This window comes from Bos javanicus, chromosome 18, assembly GCF_032452875.1.
Source record: "Bos javanicus breed banteng chromosome 18, ARS-OSU_banteng_1.0, whole genome shotgun sequence".
Lineage (NCBI taxonomy): Eukaryota > Metazoa > Chordata > Mammalia > Artiodactyla > Bovidae > Bos > Bos javanicus.
Genome location: NC_083885.1, coordinates 35,738,561 through 35,756,481, shown reverse-complemented (window position 1 = coordinate 35,756,481; position 17,921 = coordinate 35,738,561). Strand labels below are relative to the sequence as shown.

The window sequence follows — 17,921 nt, the reverse complement described above, 5'->3', positions numbered from 1 at the left end:
CAGGTATTATAGAGACAAAGGAACAGAGAATGACTACAAAGAGGTATGGGGTTTCTTTCTGGAGTAACGAAAATGTTTTAAAATTAGATACTGATGATGGTTGTACAACTTTATGAATATACTAAAAACCACTGAACTGTATTATTTTCAAAGATGAATTCTAAAGTAATGAATGAATAATGAATCTCAGTACAGCTTTTATAAATAAAAATAGACCAAGAGAAAAAAACCTTTCCATAATTAGCATCTGAAGTGATCATAGAGCAAAGGAGACACTACTGATCATTAAAAAAAAAACTTCAAGTATTAATATCTAATCTATTCTTTAGGTAGTTAAGAAAAAAGTTTTTCAAACTCATATACTCATTATGGCTATAAGGCAAAGGGAAGTAACATTCACTCCACAAATATTTATTGAGCATCTATGGGTTAAACTTAACTGAAAATTTGTATCTTGTTTCAGCTAATCTTGACAACAATTTAGGATCAGTATTATCCCACTTTACAGATAGATAATAGAGGTTGTGTCACACAATTTGCTTAGTAAATGGTAGAATCAGTTTCAAAACACCCGTTCAGCTTCTTGAAAGCCAAAAGAGTAGAAGAGGCTAGAAATCATTTAGACAAAGAAAATGCAAAGGTCTTGGACAAAAACAATTCTACGAGTGAGTGTGGTGACTGTAAGAAGAAGAAAGGATTGATTCGTTACTACCACCAAGGCTCTAAGTCTAGGAAGAATAATGCTGTCACTACTGGAGAAAAGCTGAGGACGAATTTAGAGGAGGAAGGTGGTAGAGGTCAGCTCTGGAACTGAATTTGGAAATTAGAACAACCAAAAGGAAAAATCCTATGGGTAAGAAACTACAGTGAACGATCAAGAGGAGATTTATGCACCTTCTTACTACAGACTTGGAAGTATGGGAGCAGTTTCACAGTCCCACTGAAGAGCAAAAGGCTGAGAAAAAAATGAGTGGGAGTAGCCTTGTGACCCAAGGAGAAAATAAGACCTGGGAAAGCAAAATATGTAAGCAAAGGAATGGCCTGGAAATTAGGTTTGGTTTGAATGCAGGCTTTGCCACTAATTCCATGTGTATCCTTGACAAATTATTTCACATATCCAAGATTCCATTTCCTTGGCTAATCAATGATGGTGTTATAAACTAATAAGGTCTCTAACCATAGAAGTCTGTGATTCTCAACAGACAAATTTTCAAGTAGCAGCATTCAGAAAGGCAAAGAAGTGAAGGATGAAAATTTGGCTTGACTGGCATTAGTAATCACACTGACTGTAATTAGTTCAACAGTATGTGAACCGTAAACTTCCAGATGTTCAAGCTGGATTTAGAAAAGGCAGAGGAACCAGAGATCAAATTGCCAGCATCTGCTGCATCTTTGAAAAAGCAACAGTTACAGAAAAACAGCTGCTTCTGCTTTATGACTAGGCCAAAGCCTTTGACTGTGTGGATCACAGTTAAAGATCCACACAGTCTTTGTGTGGAACATTCTTAACGAGATAGGAATACCAGGCCACCTTACTGCCTCCTTGACATCTGTATGTAGGTCAAGAAGCAAGTTAGAACCGGACACGGAACAAAAGATTGGTTCCAAATTGGGAATGGAGTACATCAAGGCTGTATATCGTCACCCTGCTTATTTAACTTATATGCAGAGTACATCATGCGAAATGCTGGACTGGATGAAGCACAAGCTGGAATCAAGACTGCCAGGAGAAATATCGATAACCTCAGATACACAGATGATACCACCTGTATGGCAGAAAGTGAAGAGGAACTAAAGAGCCTCTTGATGAAAGTGAAAGAGGAGAGTGAAAAAGCTGGCTTAAAATTCAAAAAACTAAGATCACAGCATCTGGTCCTGTCACTCCATGGCAAACAGATGGAGAAACAATAGAAACAGTGACAGACTTTCTTTTCTTGGGCTCCAAAATCACTGCAGATGGTGACTGCAGCCATGAACTTGAAAAATGCTTGATCCTTGGAAGAAAAGCTATGACCAACCTAGACAGCATATTAAAAATCAGAGACATTACTTTGCCAACAAAGGTCCATCTAGTCAAAGCTGTGGTTTTTCCAGTGGTCATGTATGGACGTGGAGAGTTGGACCATAAAGAAAGCTGAGTGCCGAAGAATTGATGTTTTTGAACTGTGGTGTTGGAGAAGACTCTTGAGATTCCCTTGGACTGCAAGGAGACCCAACCAGTCTATCCTAAAGGAAATCAGTCTTGAATGTTCACTGGAAGGACTGATGCTGAAGCTGAAACTCCAAATACTTTGCCCACCTGATGGGAAGAACTGACTCACTGGAAAAGACCCTGATGCTGGGAAAGACTGAAGTCAAGAGGAGAAGGGGATGACAGAGGATGAGATGGTTGGATGGCATCACCAACTTGATGGACATGGGTTTGAACAAGCTCCGGGAGTTGGTGATGGACAGGGAGGCCTGGCGTGCTGCAGTCCATGGGGCTGCAAAGAGTCAGAAATGACTAAGCGACTGAACTGAACTATGATTAGTATTTAATGCAGAATAGTAAAGAAACAGAACTATAAGCTAAAGGAATTAAGTACAAAAGGGTGAAGATTAAGTAGTGCTGGCTAGCTCCAATAATCATTAATTGAGATCAATTTCTGAAGGTCATTGATACACAGACTTATGAAGGCCTGTGCCAAATAGATGGTGCTTTTTAAATAAATTTTCCAGGCTAGGACTTATTGACCATTCTTGATGGTCTGCATAGAACGATGGAATTAATCTAAACTGACTCTTGACTGCTAGAAACAACTCACTGAAATAGTATGTAAATGAAAAGTTATGGGGATGTATGTCAGTACATTTTCTCTTCAGTTTCCTTGTAAGTATAATGAAGATTTTTAAAAAATCTTATATAGTATATATATGTATTATATGTATATATATATATATATATGGGATTCCCTGGTGGCTCAGCTGCTAAAGAAATTGCCTGCAATGGGAGAGACCTGGGTTCGATCCCTGGGTTGGGAAGATCCCCTGGAGAAGGGAACGGCTACCCACTCCAGTATTCTGGCCTGGAGAATTCCATGGGCTGTATATAGTCCATATATATAGTAAATAAAGGGACATAAATAGACAAGGCAGCCTTTGGCACCTCTATCATAACAACAGGGAACAGTGTTTTCAGTGTGGATTCTACATGTGGGTCTATGGGTTAATTTCGTGCCAAGAGAGAGCCCAAGGATGGCTGTGATCTCTGTGCATGGCCTCTAATGTTATTCATCTCATTAGACTATCAGTACATATCAGTATCAAATAGCTTATGAGCTCCCAAAGGACAAGGACCTTACTACCAAGGAAGAAACATCAATTTCTGATAACTGAATAAATGGATCCTAATTGTCTATGCCAAAGCCTTTGACTGTGTAGATCACAATAAACTGTGGAAAATTCTGAAAGAGATGGGAATACCAGACCACCTGACCTGCCTCTTGAGAAACCTATATGCAGGTCAGGAAGCAACAGTTAGAACTGGACATGGAACAACAGACTGGTTCCAAATAGGAAAAAGAGTACGTCAAGGCTGTATGCTGTCACCCTGCTTACTTAACGTATATGCAGAGTACATCAGGAGAAATGCTGGGCTGGAAGAAGCACAAGCTGGAATCAAGATTGCTGGGAGAAATATCAATAACCTCAGATATGCAGATGACACCACCCTTATGGCAGAAAGTGAAGAGGAACTCAAAAGCCTCTTGATGAAAGTGAAAGTGGAGAGTGAAAAAGTTGGCTTAAAGTTCAACATTCAGAAAACTAAGATCATGGCATCTGGTCCCATCACTTCATGGCAAAAAGATGGGCAACAGTGGAAACAGTGTCAGACTTTATTTTTGGGGGCTCCAAAATCACTGCAGATGGTGACTGCAGCCATGAAATTAAAAAACTCTTACTCCTTGGAAGGAAAGTTATGACCAACCTAGATAGCATATTCAAAAGCAGAGACATTACTTTGCCAACAAAGGTTTGTCTAGTCAAGGCTATGGTTTTTCCAGTGGTCATGTATGGATGTGAGAGTTGGACTGTGAAGAAGGCTGAGTGCCTAAGAATTGATGCTTTCGAACTGTGGTGTTGGAGAAGACTCTTGAGAGTCCCTTGGACTGCAAGGAGATCCAACCAGTCCATTCTAAAGGAGATCAGTCCTGCGTGTTCATTGGAAGGACTGATGCTAAAGCTGAAACTCCAATACTGTGGCCACCTCATGCGAAGAGTTGACTCATTGGAAAAGACTCTGAGGCTGGGAGGGATTGGGGGCAGGAGGAAAAGGGGACGACAGAGGATGAGATGGCTGGATGGCATCACCGACTCGATGTACATGAGTTTGAGTGAACTCCGGGAGCTGGTGATGGACAGGGAGGCCTGGCGTGCTGCAGTCCATGGGGTCGCAAAGAGTCGGACACGACTGAGCAACTGAACTGAACTGAACTGAACTGAATTCAATACAATTACTTGGAAGCTATTTGGAACTAGTACCCTGAAAGTTCATTAGGTGGTGTGGTAGGAAAGGGACCAGAGAATGTTATTAAAATTCAGACATGGCATCTGATTTTGACTTTGACAGTGTCTATTTTAAACAGGTCTCACAGCAGTGGCGAAAAGCCAAATATAGAATCAAGTACTCAGCTCACAGTCATCTTTTCTGTTGCTTATTCCTTCCAAAGATGATAATTTCAGAGATATTATAGGCTGCCATAAAACCACAGCTTTTTCAACTCTTATCTCACTGTTCAAGTTTTAAAACAAGATGATTAAAAATGGTGCTCTATCATCATAAAAAACCACGTAATACAGTTTTCGTGTGTCTTTATGAGGAAGTCGAGAGTCTGTAACCAGCACTATCCACCCACTCACCAAGTACATTTTAATGATAAACACATGATTTCCTGAAAAAGTCAGGTGATAACCTTTATAGCAAAAGCCTGATCCAAGTTGTGTTATTTCTGCTTCCCTTCACCAAAGTTCTGCTCTCCTTTTGCCTAGTGTGCTTAACTTCATTTTGCTAAAACAACCTGGAAGGTTCTTGACAGTTCCGGATTTAAAGACTAGGATAAATCCAAGATTCTTCACAAAGAAGCACTCAAGCTGACTATACACAAAAATACTTTGATATATAATATTAATACACAATAATTAGCTAGTAGATTTAATTTCCAATGGAGCAAAGAACTCGTCTATTTTGGTCTCCACTGACTCATTAGTGCTTGGTAAATACTGAGTACCGAATAAAATTACATGCCATTGAATCTTTAATGGCATGCTGGCAAAACAACAACAAAAATTATGCTCAAATAATAGCTACTGAATATGAATTTTAGGCCAGGGAGTCAGTACTGCAACAAAGCAGTCTTTTCACCATTCTTCAGCAATAACTTGAGAGCAGTGTGGTACACAAGTCCACTGCTCTCCCTTGCCCCTCACTTCTCCCTTAGACTGGGAGCTCTAGGCTCTGGCTCCCTGAGATAGCCTTCTAATGTGGCCAAAATTTGTCAACTTAAGCAAATCAAAATTATTACTGATAAATAAATCTATAAGGTAATTTATAGGTAAATCATTAACAATCTTGATAAATACAGTACTTCTTAAAAACATTAATGCTTACAATTTCATTTTTACTTCCTTTTGAATGTATATATGCATGAATTTATTGATAATCCTATTCCATGAGAATAGGATTGGCTTTGAGTTGGCTTTATATTTTTCACCAAGTTAAGGTAAAAACAAAGAGTTATTTATACCCCTCCTATACAACATTCTCACTTTCTCTCTATAAAGAGTAAAGTGCATTAAAAGCCTAGAACAACAGTCAACAGCCATCAACACCCGTGGTAAGAGGTTATGTAGGTCACAGCATTTGGCCCACTTGTGGCATCCACTGTCCTTGACTCCCATTACCGCAACACCTGGATTGCCTGTGTCACCACAACAGAAGTAGTCACAGCCATCAGCAATATTTGCTATAAGAAAAAACTTTTTTTTTTAAATCCAAGAAATGTTCAAACTATAGTCCACTGAAATGCTATCTACACACAAGAATGAGGTGTCTGAGTAACACAGGCCTCTTCTTTAGAGCTATTTCCAATGCTTACGAATTCAGAGTTAGAGCTGGGCATGGTATGGTATGAAATCTCACCACCAGGTGGAGGGGCAGGGTAACCTAGAGCCCTGCCTCTGGAGTAGGCACACACAAATTGTCAAACACACACCAGTTTAAAGGGTCTTCATAACTAGCATTTGAGCATCTTGATCATTTTTGTAAACTATTTTTAGGTCTCATTAGTCTCCATTTATGTATACTATTTCATTTTAAGCTCCAATCAATGAACATTCATAAAAGTTTGGCAAGTTCATCTTTTCTTCCTTTCCTTACACCCCAAGATTAAAGGTACAGTTCATTCTCTGGCTGAACAATTTTATGGAGATATTATTTTTTATAAAATGAAGGTACAATCATTTTCTAAATTTCCCTTGAAGAAACAAGAGACATTTGGAAGTAAAGGAATAGAAATTATTTTAAATGGATGAGAAACTAGTACTACTTTATGGTTTATTATTCTAAAGCAGAGTTTTCCTAAGATTTACTTTCAGGTTATTAGGTAAGTTATAAGAATACTATCTAAATAAAATACATAAAATACTGAACTCAACTATTAATTATTTTGCATTTATCAAAATCAGATTAATTTGCCTTTTCAAGCTAAAGATAGAAAAACATTCCTGAAAATTTAGAAGTCTACCTATGGTAGACTGCTACTGTCCTAATTCATTCTTCTCTAGTAACTGAGCTCATACTGAACTCTAGATATTTCCAGCTCTAGGACAGATTCAATTTACAGGCACAATGATCAAAGCTATCCTTCACTTTTAACATTAGGTTTAACACTACTAGTAAAGGGAAATTATGACACTTTTTGTTTTCACAACTGACTGAGGGGGAGGTCAGTCCTGCTATTACAGGCCCTAAGAAACCTTTCATGTATGTGATACTATACTGTCATACAGACTTTTCCTCTAGAAGAAGTTGTGACTCAAAACATTCTACAAAGACAAACACTGAGTCTCCAGCTAAGTAAATAGTACACAGTTACTTGAAAGTACATTCAAGTATCAGCACGTGTGTTTTTCTATCAGCTAAAAAATGAAACGTTGGGGGAGGACCCCAAGACAAAAAACTTCTTTTCAATTTGGGTTAAGATGTGAGATTCTGAATTTTAGGCTTATCAGAAGACTGTCCTTTTCCTTTTTTTTTAAATTTGAACATTTTCTCTGAGTAATCTTGTTCATTTCTGTATACTGTCGACTCCTAAATCTACTGTCTCCAGATCCCAAACCTGAGCTCCAGAGTTGTAAACCCACACAACTTATTCCACACCTATGCTATGAATCCCACACGCTTGCCTCTTCAAGACCTTGTTCCATCAAATTTCTTCACTCTTCCATCTCTTTAATCAAGCTACCCACCCACCCTCTCCTAAGATTCTTCTCATCATTACTTAAATATGGGTAAGTCTCCATCTCAAACCAACTAGCAAATAAAAACCCTAGACCCACATGGCCCTCTATCTCTAATTTTTTTTTCATTGTTTAATATCTTAAAGGAATTATCTTCCCTGCCTGCTGTTTCTCTGTTCTTACCTCCTGTTCATTCCTTAGCCATTCCTTCACTCCACAGAAACACTTCTTACTAAGATCACAAGTGACCAACTTGTTGGCTTCATACATGGGAAGGGCAATGGGGTAAACACTGGGAGAAATAAGCTTTAATTTTGGTTCAGCTGTGATGTGACTAGGGCAACCTAAATTTTGTTCAACTGATTTTTCTCCACTATAATACTAGGAAATTAATTTAAATCCTGGTTATAACTCTCCTGAGAGTTTTAATTTCTTTTTTGTTGTTGGTTTCTTTTTTTTACTATTTTTAAAATATTTATTTATTTTTTGACCATGCTGTGTGTGCTGTATGGGATCTTAGTTCCCCAACCAGAGGTCAAACCGTCCGCCCTTTTATTGGGAGCACAGAGTCTTAACCACTGGACCACGAGGCAAGTCCCTATAATTTCTATCACAGACTTTCTCAGGTGGCTTTGAGAGTCTTTGAAGAAAGGAGCTGTACGAGGGAAAGGGAGGGTTATGGTTGCTTGCTGAGGCAGAAAGGCTTGGCTCCCTCAAAAGCACAGACTCCTCCCAAATAGAGTCCCAGATGAAACTAACAGAAATGGAAAGATGGGCCTAAAGGGCAGGTTCAAGGGTAAATGATCCAAGTTGCCTCTGGCAAATGGCTAACATTTCCTGCTTTACTTCCATTCCATACTGCCTTATGTCAAAACTTAAAAAGGTACTCGATCAGAAATGAGTAGGCTTATACGCCTGATCTGCAATTACATTTACTCAGCACACAAGCCATAGAATTCATACAGATAGGCCTCCCTCTGCTTTGGTTTAATAAATCCAATCAAACACTCATTTTCCTTTCATTCAAACCCATACTAAAATTGTTAAGTACAAATGTGAGAGCCTGAGTGTGGTTAAATTTACAAAGCAGAGTGTTAAAGTTTAGCTCCAAAGATGACGAGTGGGCCCCTAACAGAAGATGCCCATGGATACCCCCTCCTCTGTAGCACATGCAAATCCTGCCACTGCATGCAAATATCAGACTTGAGAACAAAAATAATCATACATTTCAATCAACACTCACCCTCTAGATTCTCCAGAAAGGAGGTGGACATGAGAGCTCACTGTGGTTAGGCCATTTCTCTGCTGAACCTGATGGCTGGTGTTCCAAGTCAGACATAAACTGGTCTGTGTCAAAGAAGACAACATCACTACTGAATGGAACAAACCAGAGGGTAACAATCTACTACATGCCCAGCTTGTTTTTTTCTACAATCAAGAGGAATTTAGTTTTCCTTTACCTGCCAGTCACGGCATACAATAGCTCCCCACATTTTACTGGATAATATAAATACTGGAGTCCAGAGAGTTTAGGTTATGCTGATTTATTTTCTAAATTTAAAAGGGAAGTAATTTTTAAAAGTTACAGTGATGGTTTTCAGTGATTGTCAAGGATAGATTTAATTTTCAATAAACTAGTTTCCACATACTTGTCTGTGGCTGTATCTTTTTTTTTGGCTGAGATATGTGTTATGCAGAACCTCAGTTCCCCAACCAGGGATCGAACCTGTGGCTCCTGCAGTAGAAGAACTGGAAGCATGAAGTCTTTTTTTTTTTTTTTTTTCAGAAGCATGAAGTCTTAACCACTGGACCACCAGGGAAGTCCATCTGTGGCCACATCAGAGTTATTTGGGCACTTAATAAAAAATAAACTTCTGGGCTCTAGAGCACAGAATCAAAATGTCTAAGGGTAGGGGCCCAGAACACTATATGCATAGGTAAATTTGCAGGTCATGAAGGAATGTTTTTTAAACTAAAGTTCACATCTATTAGCACGTTATGAAATCAATAGAGTAAGCTGAAATCAGTATTAAAAAAATAGAACAAAATAGAAGATGGGCTACATTTTCTTTAATAAAGGTTAAGAATTGGCTTATGAGACTTTCACATTAGTTGTAAGTTTTTTGTTATATAACGGATCCATGCTATAAAACTTACTGTTAGAAGTAGTCAAAATGTTTGAAAGTCACTGTACTCAAGAAGAGTCACTATTGTCAGTTTTGTGCTAATGGATGACACACTCAGATGCCCAGCTAAAGAGTCCACTATACAATGAGGCAGCCTCCTCCTCTGGCCTATAAAAAATTATTTTTGGCCTTTGCTGTATGAATTCAAATAAAAGGACATAACCTTCTATTAGATTCTAGAAGAATGCTTATTTTATCGTGGAAGAGAAGAAACTGTACATAATCTCTGTGAACTAGCTGATACCATACCCTCCTCTTAGTCAGATAACAGAGGGAAAACCAAGGAGCAGCCAATCTCCTTGCATTCTAGTGAGTGCAAAATGCAGTCTCACTAAATGGGTCAAAACAAAACACAAAAGCCAGGAACTCTTTATGCTTAGGCAAAATTTTTCTGCCTGAAGCTTTTTTATTACTAAATTTAAGATCACTCACCTAGCTTCAGGAGTGACTTAAGCATTATAGTACCTTCAAAGGTCTCCTTTATGAGGCTGCCCAATCTTCACAACTGAATCCTTCAAAACAGACTCTATGGTACAGAACATGGGATTCCAGGTAAATCAGCACATAAATTAGAAGAAAGAGAAGTCCAGGCCAAGATACACTGGGGGCTTTTGTGAGTTGGCTGACACAGTGGTACTTTCAGATTGTACTTATGGAAACTTGCAGCCCTCAAGACATTCTTATAGTTCCTTGAAACTCTGCTGCCAGCTCCAAAGAACAACTGATTTATCTCTATCACACAAACTTTGGCCAGACATTTAAAGAATTAATACTAATCCTTAAACTCTTCCAGAAGATTGAAGAGAAGGGAACACTTCCTCTCATTCTAAAGCCACTATTACCCTGATTATCAAGGTCAGACAGACACTACAAGAAAAGAAAACTACAGAATATAAATGGGAAAACATCCCATGTTCAAGGGCTGGAAGACTTATATTGTGAAAATGATAATACTACTTAGAGCAATGTATAGATTCAATGCGATCAAAATCCAACAGTGTTTTTGCAGAAACAGGAAAATCCCATTCTGAAATTCATATGGAGTCTCCAAGGACCCTCAAGAGCCAGAAAATGAAGTGAAAGTGAAGTCACTCAGTCGTGTCCGACTCTCTGTGACTCCATGGACTGTAGCCCATCAGGCTCCTCCATCCATGAGATTCTCCAGGTAAGAATACTGGAGTGGGTTGCCATTTCCTTCTCCAAGAACAGTCTTGAGAAAGAATAAAGATGGAAGACCAACACTTCCTGATTTCAAAACTTACTACAAAGCTACAGTAATCAAAACAGTATTACACTGGCCTCAGGACAGACATACAGACCAAAGGAATAAAACAGCCCAGAACCAATGCTCACTTCAGCAGCATGTATACTAAAATTGGAATGATTACAGAGGAGATTAACATGGCCCCTGTGCAAGTATGACACACAAATTTGTGAAGCATTCAGTATTTCTAAAGAATTTTAAAAGAGTGTATATACATACACGTATAACTGATTCACTGTGTTGTACAGCAGAAACTAACACAACACTGTAAACCAACTACACCCCAATTTAAAAAAATAGCCCAGAAACAAACCCTCACAATACAGGGTCAATTAATTTTCACTTTCAAACAAGGGTTCTATTGGATATACACAGGCCAAAGAATGGAAGCTGGACTCACCCCTCGCACAAATTTAATACAAAATTAACTCAAAACAGATCAAAGGGCTAAACATAAGAGCTAAAATTGTAAAACTCTTAGAAGAAAACATAGGGCAAATCTTTATGATCATGGATTGGGCAATGATTTCTTAGGTATGACACTAAAAGCACAGGCAATAAAAGAAAAAAATAAGATAAACTGTACTTCATCAAAATTAAAAACATCAAAGAATCATATCAAGAGAGTAAAAAGACAATCCATAGAATGGGAGAAAATATACGCAAATAATTTATCTGATAAGAATTTTTTAAAATTAATTTTTAACTGAAGGATAACTGCTTTACAATACTGTATTGGCTTCTGCCATACATCAACATGATGGTAAGGATTTAATATTTGAAATATATAAAGAACTCCCATAACTTAATAACAAAAACCTAAACAACTCAACCAAAAAAAATAGGTGAAAGATCTGACTAGCCAGGTCTCCAGAAAAGATAAACTAATGACCAATTAGCTCATGAAAAAGATATGCAACATCATTAGTCACCAGGGAAATGCAAATTAAAACTGCCATGATACCACTTCACACCCATTTAGGATGGCTACTTTTTTTATATATATAACTGTTGGCAAGAATGTGGAGATACTGGAGCCCTCAATGCACTATAAATGTAAAATGTTACAGGCACTGTGAGAAAAATACTAGTTTGGCAGTTCCTCAAAAAGTTGAACAAAGAATTCTACATAATTCAACAATTCTACTCCTAGAAAACCCAATGGAATTGAAAATAAAGACTCAGATACCTATACTCCAATATTTATAGCATCATTATTCACAACAGGCAAAAGGTGGAAACAAACCAAATTTCTTTCAACAGATATATGGACCAAAAAAATATGGCATACACATACAATGTAATATTATTCAATCATAAAAAGGAATGAAATTCTGATATACGCTTTTAACATGCTGAAACTTGGAACCATTACACGATGTGAAATAAGCCAGACACAGGAGGACAACTGTCGTATTCTACTTGAATGAGGTATCTCGAGAAAGAAAAGTTATAGAAATAGAAAGCTGAACAGAGGTGACCACAGGCTGGACTAGGATGAGATAATGAGGAATTATTGCTTCATGCCTATAGAGCTGTTGCTTAGGGTGATGAAAAAGTTCTCTAAATAGACAGCAGTGATGACTACACCCTACTGTAAATGTACTTAATGTCACTGGACTGTACACTTAAAATGGTTAAGCTTTATGTTATACATATTTTACTGAATTCTTAAAATTTCAAAAACAAACTGGGTTTTCTCATGGGAAAACACTATGAAATGACTGAATGAGTTTTTCACAGCTCTGTCATTAACTCAAAGCAACACCCAGAGGATTTTTAGTGTCAAGTTGTTCAAATAGAGTAGCTACACGATGGGTATTATTTATGGGAACTTTTTGCCTCTGGAATTATTCATCATAAATATGTTTAAGGCTGGATGGCACATACATACCTCCCAGCAGAGTATTCATGAGAATCGTTGAATCCTAGTTAAAAGAGAACGTTCAGTATTATCTACTTTCCTCCACTTCTGAGTCCCTAAGTGACTAAACACCTCATTTGTGACCCATCCTCATCACTGGCTATGCATTTATTTATTTAAATATAACAAACACCAGTAAAATAAGCATACAACAGGTGGACTAGAACACTGACAATATTAGCTGTGCTGCTCCTCCATACCAGCATCCTGATTCTCCCATCCAAGTTAATCACCTGAATCTTGCACTTATCTTTCCCTAGGAACTTAAAGGCAGGTTCATCTGCTTGTCACCTATACCGAACCACAACAGCTGAGGTCACATTAGAGTCCCTGTTTACAGTCAAATTAGCAATTGCCCTACATTCAAGATCAGCATGTTACTTCAGAGCCTGCAAGTGGCAGTGTCAGTTTTCACCCACAACAGCAGGTCAGGCTATATTTAACGTGTACCCTCTTCTCTGCTGAAAAGCTGCAGCTGCGATTCTGTTAGTCTGTGAACACAGGAGGACAAGAGGGAACTGAGGGATTCTAATGGAAAGTTCTCACTGGTTTCAGCTCAATCACAAATTAGAAGAACCTGCATTTAAAGGTCTAAGACTAGTTTAACAATATTATAATCTTAATTAAAAATGCTTAAAACACAGCTGTGACAATTTCTACATTTTTTTTTGTACTGTTTTAATGTATATCACTTGGTCCAAATCTGGGACATACACACGATAAAGCACAGAAATGTTTAGGAAAAATTACAGTTCCAGGCACACAAACTTTAACACTGGAGTAAAAACTCAGATGTAACACATGCTTGTCAAGCAGGGACAATGGTATTAATACATCTAGGTAGCAAGGGAAAAAAAAGTAGCAAAGGAGTTTTGAACAATATTCTAACTGGCTGAATAAGTATATATTACAAGTCTTCTAAGGAGACTGCTTCAAAGAGAACATCAATTGGTTAAGGTTGGTATTCTGCTGTTGCTATTATCCCAAGGAATAAACCCCTCTGAGGAGGGAGCCACATTACTCTGAAAATGTTTCTGAGACTCACCTGAGCCTGGAAGATTGATGTGAGGAACCCAAATCACCTCAATGAAACCAAACAAGGATAACTGCAAAGTTTAGTCTTGGGTTCCAAAAACAATACATGTAAAAATCCATGGAGGTGGGGCATGGGGTGGGGATACAAAATGGACATGATTCAGTTATGACTAATGACTAGTGCTTATGATTCACTAAATTAACAGCAAGATGGAACTAAGAAAATCCCCTGACCTACACCAAACTGATAAAATTTTCTGAACAAGGAAGGTGACAGCCCCAATCCACTTCTGAGCTGGCTAGAGTGTTGCCTTCTGGATACGGAGCTATGAAAAGAACTAAACCCCAGGGTTCAAACAAGGGAACAAGCATGTTATTAAGGCTGAGGGAAGGATGAGATTGCTCGAGTGTTTTTAACACTTAGGAAAGAGATAAAGATTTCACACACATGAAGGATTATTACAGAAGAATGATTAGATTTGCTCTGTATGATTCCAGACACATCAGAGCCCACACAAAACAAGGGCAGCTGGAACTTAAAAGGCCCTGAGATGTTCCAAAGAGCTGGAGAGGAAGAGACTAACAGGAATATAATATTACTAGGGACACCAGATAATGAATTCCAGTGTGAAAAAGGAGGGTGGAATAGAGAGGCTTTAAGACTTCATCTCTAATGAGAATCTAAAAATTTTTTTTTCTTTTATTACAAAATTTATTTGCTCACGTTACATAAAAGTGGCTGGGAACTATGTTTCTCTTCACAAATTCTTATAAAGAATTCCACCTCTAGGATGGATTACTGATACACCTCAAAGAAAACAATGAGCAGAGAATCAAAACAATCATCCTTGTGCAGGATGTGTGAAAAGAAAAACAGCAAGACAGCTCATTTCTGATAAGTTACTATAGAAATCAGACTGGATATTTTCCATACTTGTTTCACAACACCATATGCCTGTTCATTAATAAAAACATCTAAGGTTAACAATAAAGGTATATGCTGCTGCTAAGTCGCTTCAGTCGTATTCGACTCTATGCGACCCCACAAACAGCAGCCATCAGGCTCCCCCGTCCCTGGGATTCTCCAGGCAAGAACACTGGAGTGGGTTGCCAGTTCTTTCTCCACTAATGAGAATCTAAAATTTTAAGCCCTGGTCCCTCTCACAAACCAAAGCTCTGCTGAGAAAATAGCATTTTCTCTCATCTATTCTGCTGCACAGATGCTACTCTGCGGATGCTCTACATCCACAGTTTCAGACTACAGACTGATGAGAAACATGACTGCAAATACTGAAAAAACTCCTAGAGTCCTGAATTAGGAGCTCTGATTTGGGTTTTATTTATTTTTCTGACTTGGGTTTTACTCTGCTATTAAATCAGTGTTAACCTGGATGAATACCCTAAGCTCTGTAAAACTCAGATCCTCTACCTATAAGATGAAGGAGCTGTATTATTTTCAATTCTGTAAGTCTTGAATTTCCAAGCTGAGGTGCACTAATATCTTCTCTATTAAATGTCACTGAATTTATAATAAAAAATTAAGGTGTTAATGTCTGCATATCTAAAGGTAACAGACAAGTTTGAATGAGTCTTGACAAATTCTATTTTAATTAGAAATCTCAAAAATAAAAAGGATATTTTATTTGCTTTAATCTTTGATTAAAAAAAGAAAGGGGTAAATAAATATAAAACAGAAACAGGATTAACAAAGTTATTAAGATTAGATGATAAATATATTTTTCCTTCCCTGGTGGCTCAGAGGTTAAAGTACCTGCCTGCAATGCAGGAGACCCAGGTTCAATCCCTGGGTTGGGAAGATTCCCTGGAGAAGGAAATGGCAACCCACTCCAGTATTCTTACCTGGAGAATCCCATGGACGGAGGAGCCTGGTAGGCTACAGTCCACGGGGTCGCAAAGAGTCAGACACGACTGAGCAACTTAATTTACTTCACTATTTAACTAGTATAACACAATTTAAAAAAAAAAATTACTCATGTCCTCTAGTTGTAGAGTGGAAAATTACTTTGTACTTAATGCTTAGCACAATACAGAAAAGTTAAAATAAAATCTGAGCTCAAGTTAACTGCGAAGTTCACTTTAAGTAGTATACTTTCAATTATTTTTGGTATGTTTCATGGCTAACTTTTTTTTACTCTATTTTATTAAACATTATTGTTAATCTCCTACTGTACCTAATTTATAAATTAAATTTTATCATATGTATGTATACTTGTATAGGATGCTCAGGCGCTCAGTCATGTCTGTTTACAACTCCATGGATTGTAGCCCACCAAGCTCCTCTGTCCATGGGATTTCCCAAGCAAGAATACTGGGTGGGTTTTTATTACTTACTTTTAAAGCTTATCATAAAGTGGACATTCAAGTACTACAGAGTTCAAGGACTATGAAATACATAACTGTCGTTTTTTAATGAATTTATATTAAAACTCTGCAGAACCGTAGGATTTTCTAAGCATCTAGAAGTTTACCTTCAAAGGCAAATCTAAATAACGTAATCAATGAGTCAGTTGGCAAATACCAAAAATTCATTTTAGAGTTCATGTTAAGCATCGAAATGCAGAAATTATACATCTAAAATGTATAATCCAAGATATACAACCCATCCAAGATATACAATCCAAGATGCGCAGGAGTGTATTTTAATCCCCGAAACCCCTCTTTGATTACGGCTAGCGCCACTGAGCTCCTGTCAAGTCTCCTGACGGGTGGCAATGAGGGAATTCTGCAGCCAGTCCTTGTCCTCTGTGGGGCTGCAATTTGGGAACTTTGCTTAACTGTGAATGGGACAAAATGGAAACTATTTTACTTGCCCTCATAGATCTCATTTTTCCAGATTCTCTGCAATACATTTTCACATATTCAAAAGATGAAATAAAATCTTCATAAAACCTTTCTAAAAGTTCCAATTTACTGTGCCCCCAAATCACTCAGTCTGTAGTAAATTATAAAGAGTAAATTCCAGTTTTGGTGTGTTTTTAGAAAAAAAAAAGTCTTCACTTGGAAAGAAAATGAGCTGGAATATCCCATGAGACCTGCTTAATAAATCTTGTATCTTCAGTGCCATTACTGAAGAGGTAGGTTATCATACTCCAGGTCTCACCCTATGTTTCAGAGACTAAAATTTTAAACATGAACCCTGAAAGCAATACTAGTGTGACGAATCAGATGCAGTTGTGTACACACAGTCATGCAGAGAAATTCTACACATGCATTCTGGATAATGTTCCACTATTCTCAAGGAATGAAAAAAAGCCTGAGGGATCCCATTAAGCACTCAGTTCTAACCATCATGGTCTGCTACTGGTGGGGGCAGCTGCAGTGCTGCAAAAGAAAAAAAAAAGACTAGACTGAAAAGATCTGATTCCAGTCTCAGCTCTACAACTTACCAGCTATGTGACCTTCAGAAAGCCTAATTCCCTAAATGAAGCTATCTAGAGGATTCAGAGCATCACCAACTCAATGGACATGAGTTTGAGGAAGCTCCGGGAGTTGGTGATGGGCAGGGAAGCCTGGCATGCTGCAGTCCATGGGGTTGCAAAGAGTTGGACATGCCTGAGCAACTGAACTGAACTGAGAGGATTCAGTAAGAGTTTAATTAGACAACAATGCTACGAAAATTATAGGTTTTGCTTTAGTTTATTATACCTTTTGTTTACACACAAATGACCTGGCCAATCCCCTTGGCGCTTTGAAAGCCATCCTCTTCTTGCCATCTGCCCTCCAGCCACAGATAATCATGCTTTCCCAGACACAGCTTTATGTTTCTGCTTCTGTTGTCTGATTTTCCCTTTGATTCTCATTTACTGATACTACACTTGATCTTAGCTAAAAGGTTAAGAGGTGATTGATCCTCATTTACTGAAAAATATACTCATCCTCCAAGACTGGCTTAAATGTCATCTCCTCAAGGAAGCCTCTCTGAATCCTTCCTATAGAATCTTTCACATCTTTTTGCTGATCTCCTAATGTGTTTCTTTTATATCTTGGTTGTAAG

General features: G+C 38.0%; 1 protein-coding gene and 2 non-coding genes across 5 annotated transcripts in view; 2 read left to right on the top strand and 1 right to left on the bottom strand.

Moving 5' to 3' along the window:
- NFATC3 (nuclear factor of activated T cells 3) overlaps positions 1-17,921 on the bottom strand; it is a 93,691-nt gene that overhangs the window by 3,883 nt on the left and 71,887 nt on the right. The window contains exon 10 of one of the 3 annotated variants that reach the window (XM_061387664.1): positions 8,741-8,844. The exons of 1 other annotated variant lie outside the window; for it this stretch is intronic. In XM_061387664.1, the coding sequence (XP_061243648.1) occupies positions 8,744-8,844 (101 nt within the window). In that variant the 3' untranslated portion in view covers positions 8,741-8,743. Of the gene's footprint in view, positions 1-8,740; positions 8,845-8,865; positions 16,702-17,921 lie in introns of those variants that run through there. One more of the 3 variants, XM_061387662.1, reaches the window with a different exon arrangement.
- LOC133231231 (U6 spliceosomal RNA) lies at positions 11,029-11,136 on the top strand. Its single transcript, XR_009731105.1, has one exon. It is a non-coding gene; the product is annotated as a U6 spliceosomal RNA (small nuclear RNA).
- TRNAC-GCA (transfer RNA cysteine (anticodon GCA)) lies at positions 15,651-15,722 on the top strand. The gene has a single exon. It is a non-coding gene; the product is annotated as a tRNA-Cys (tRNA).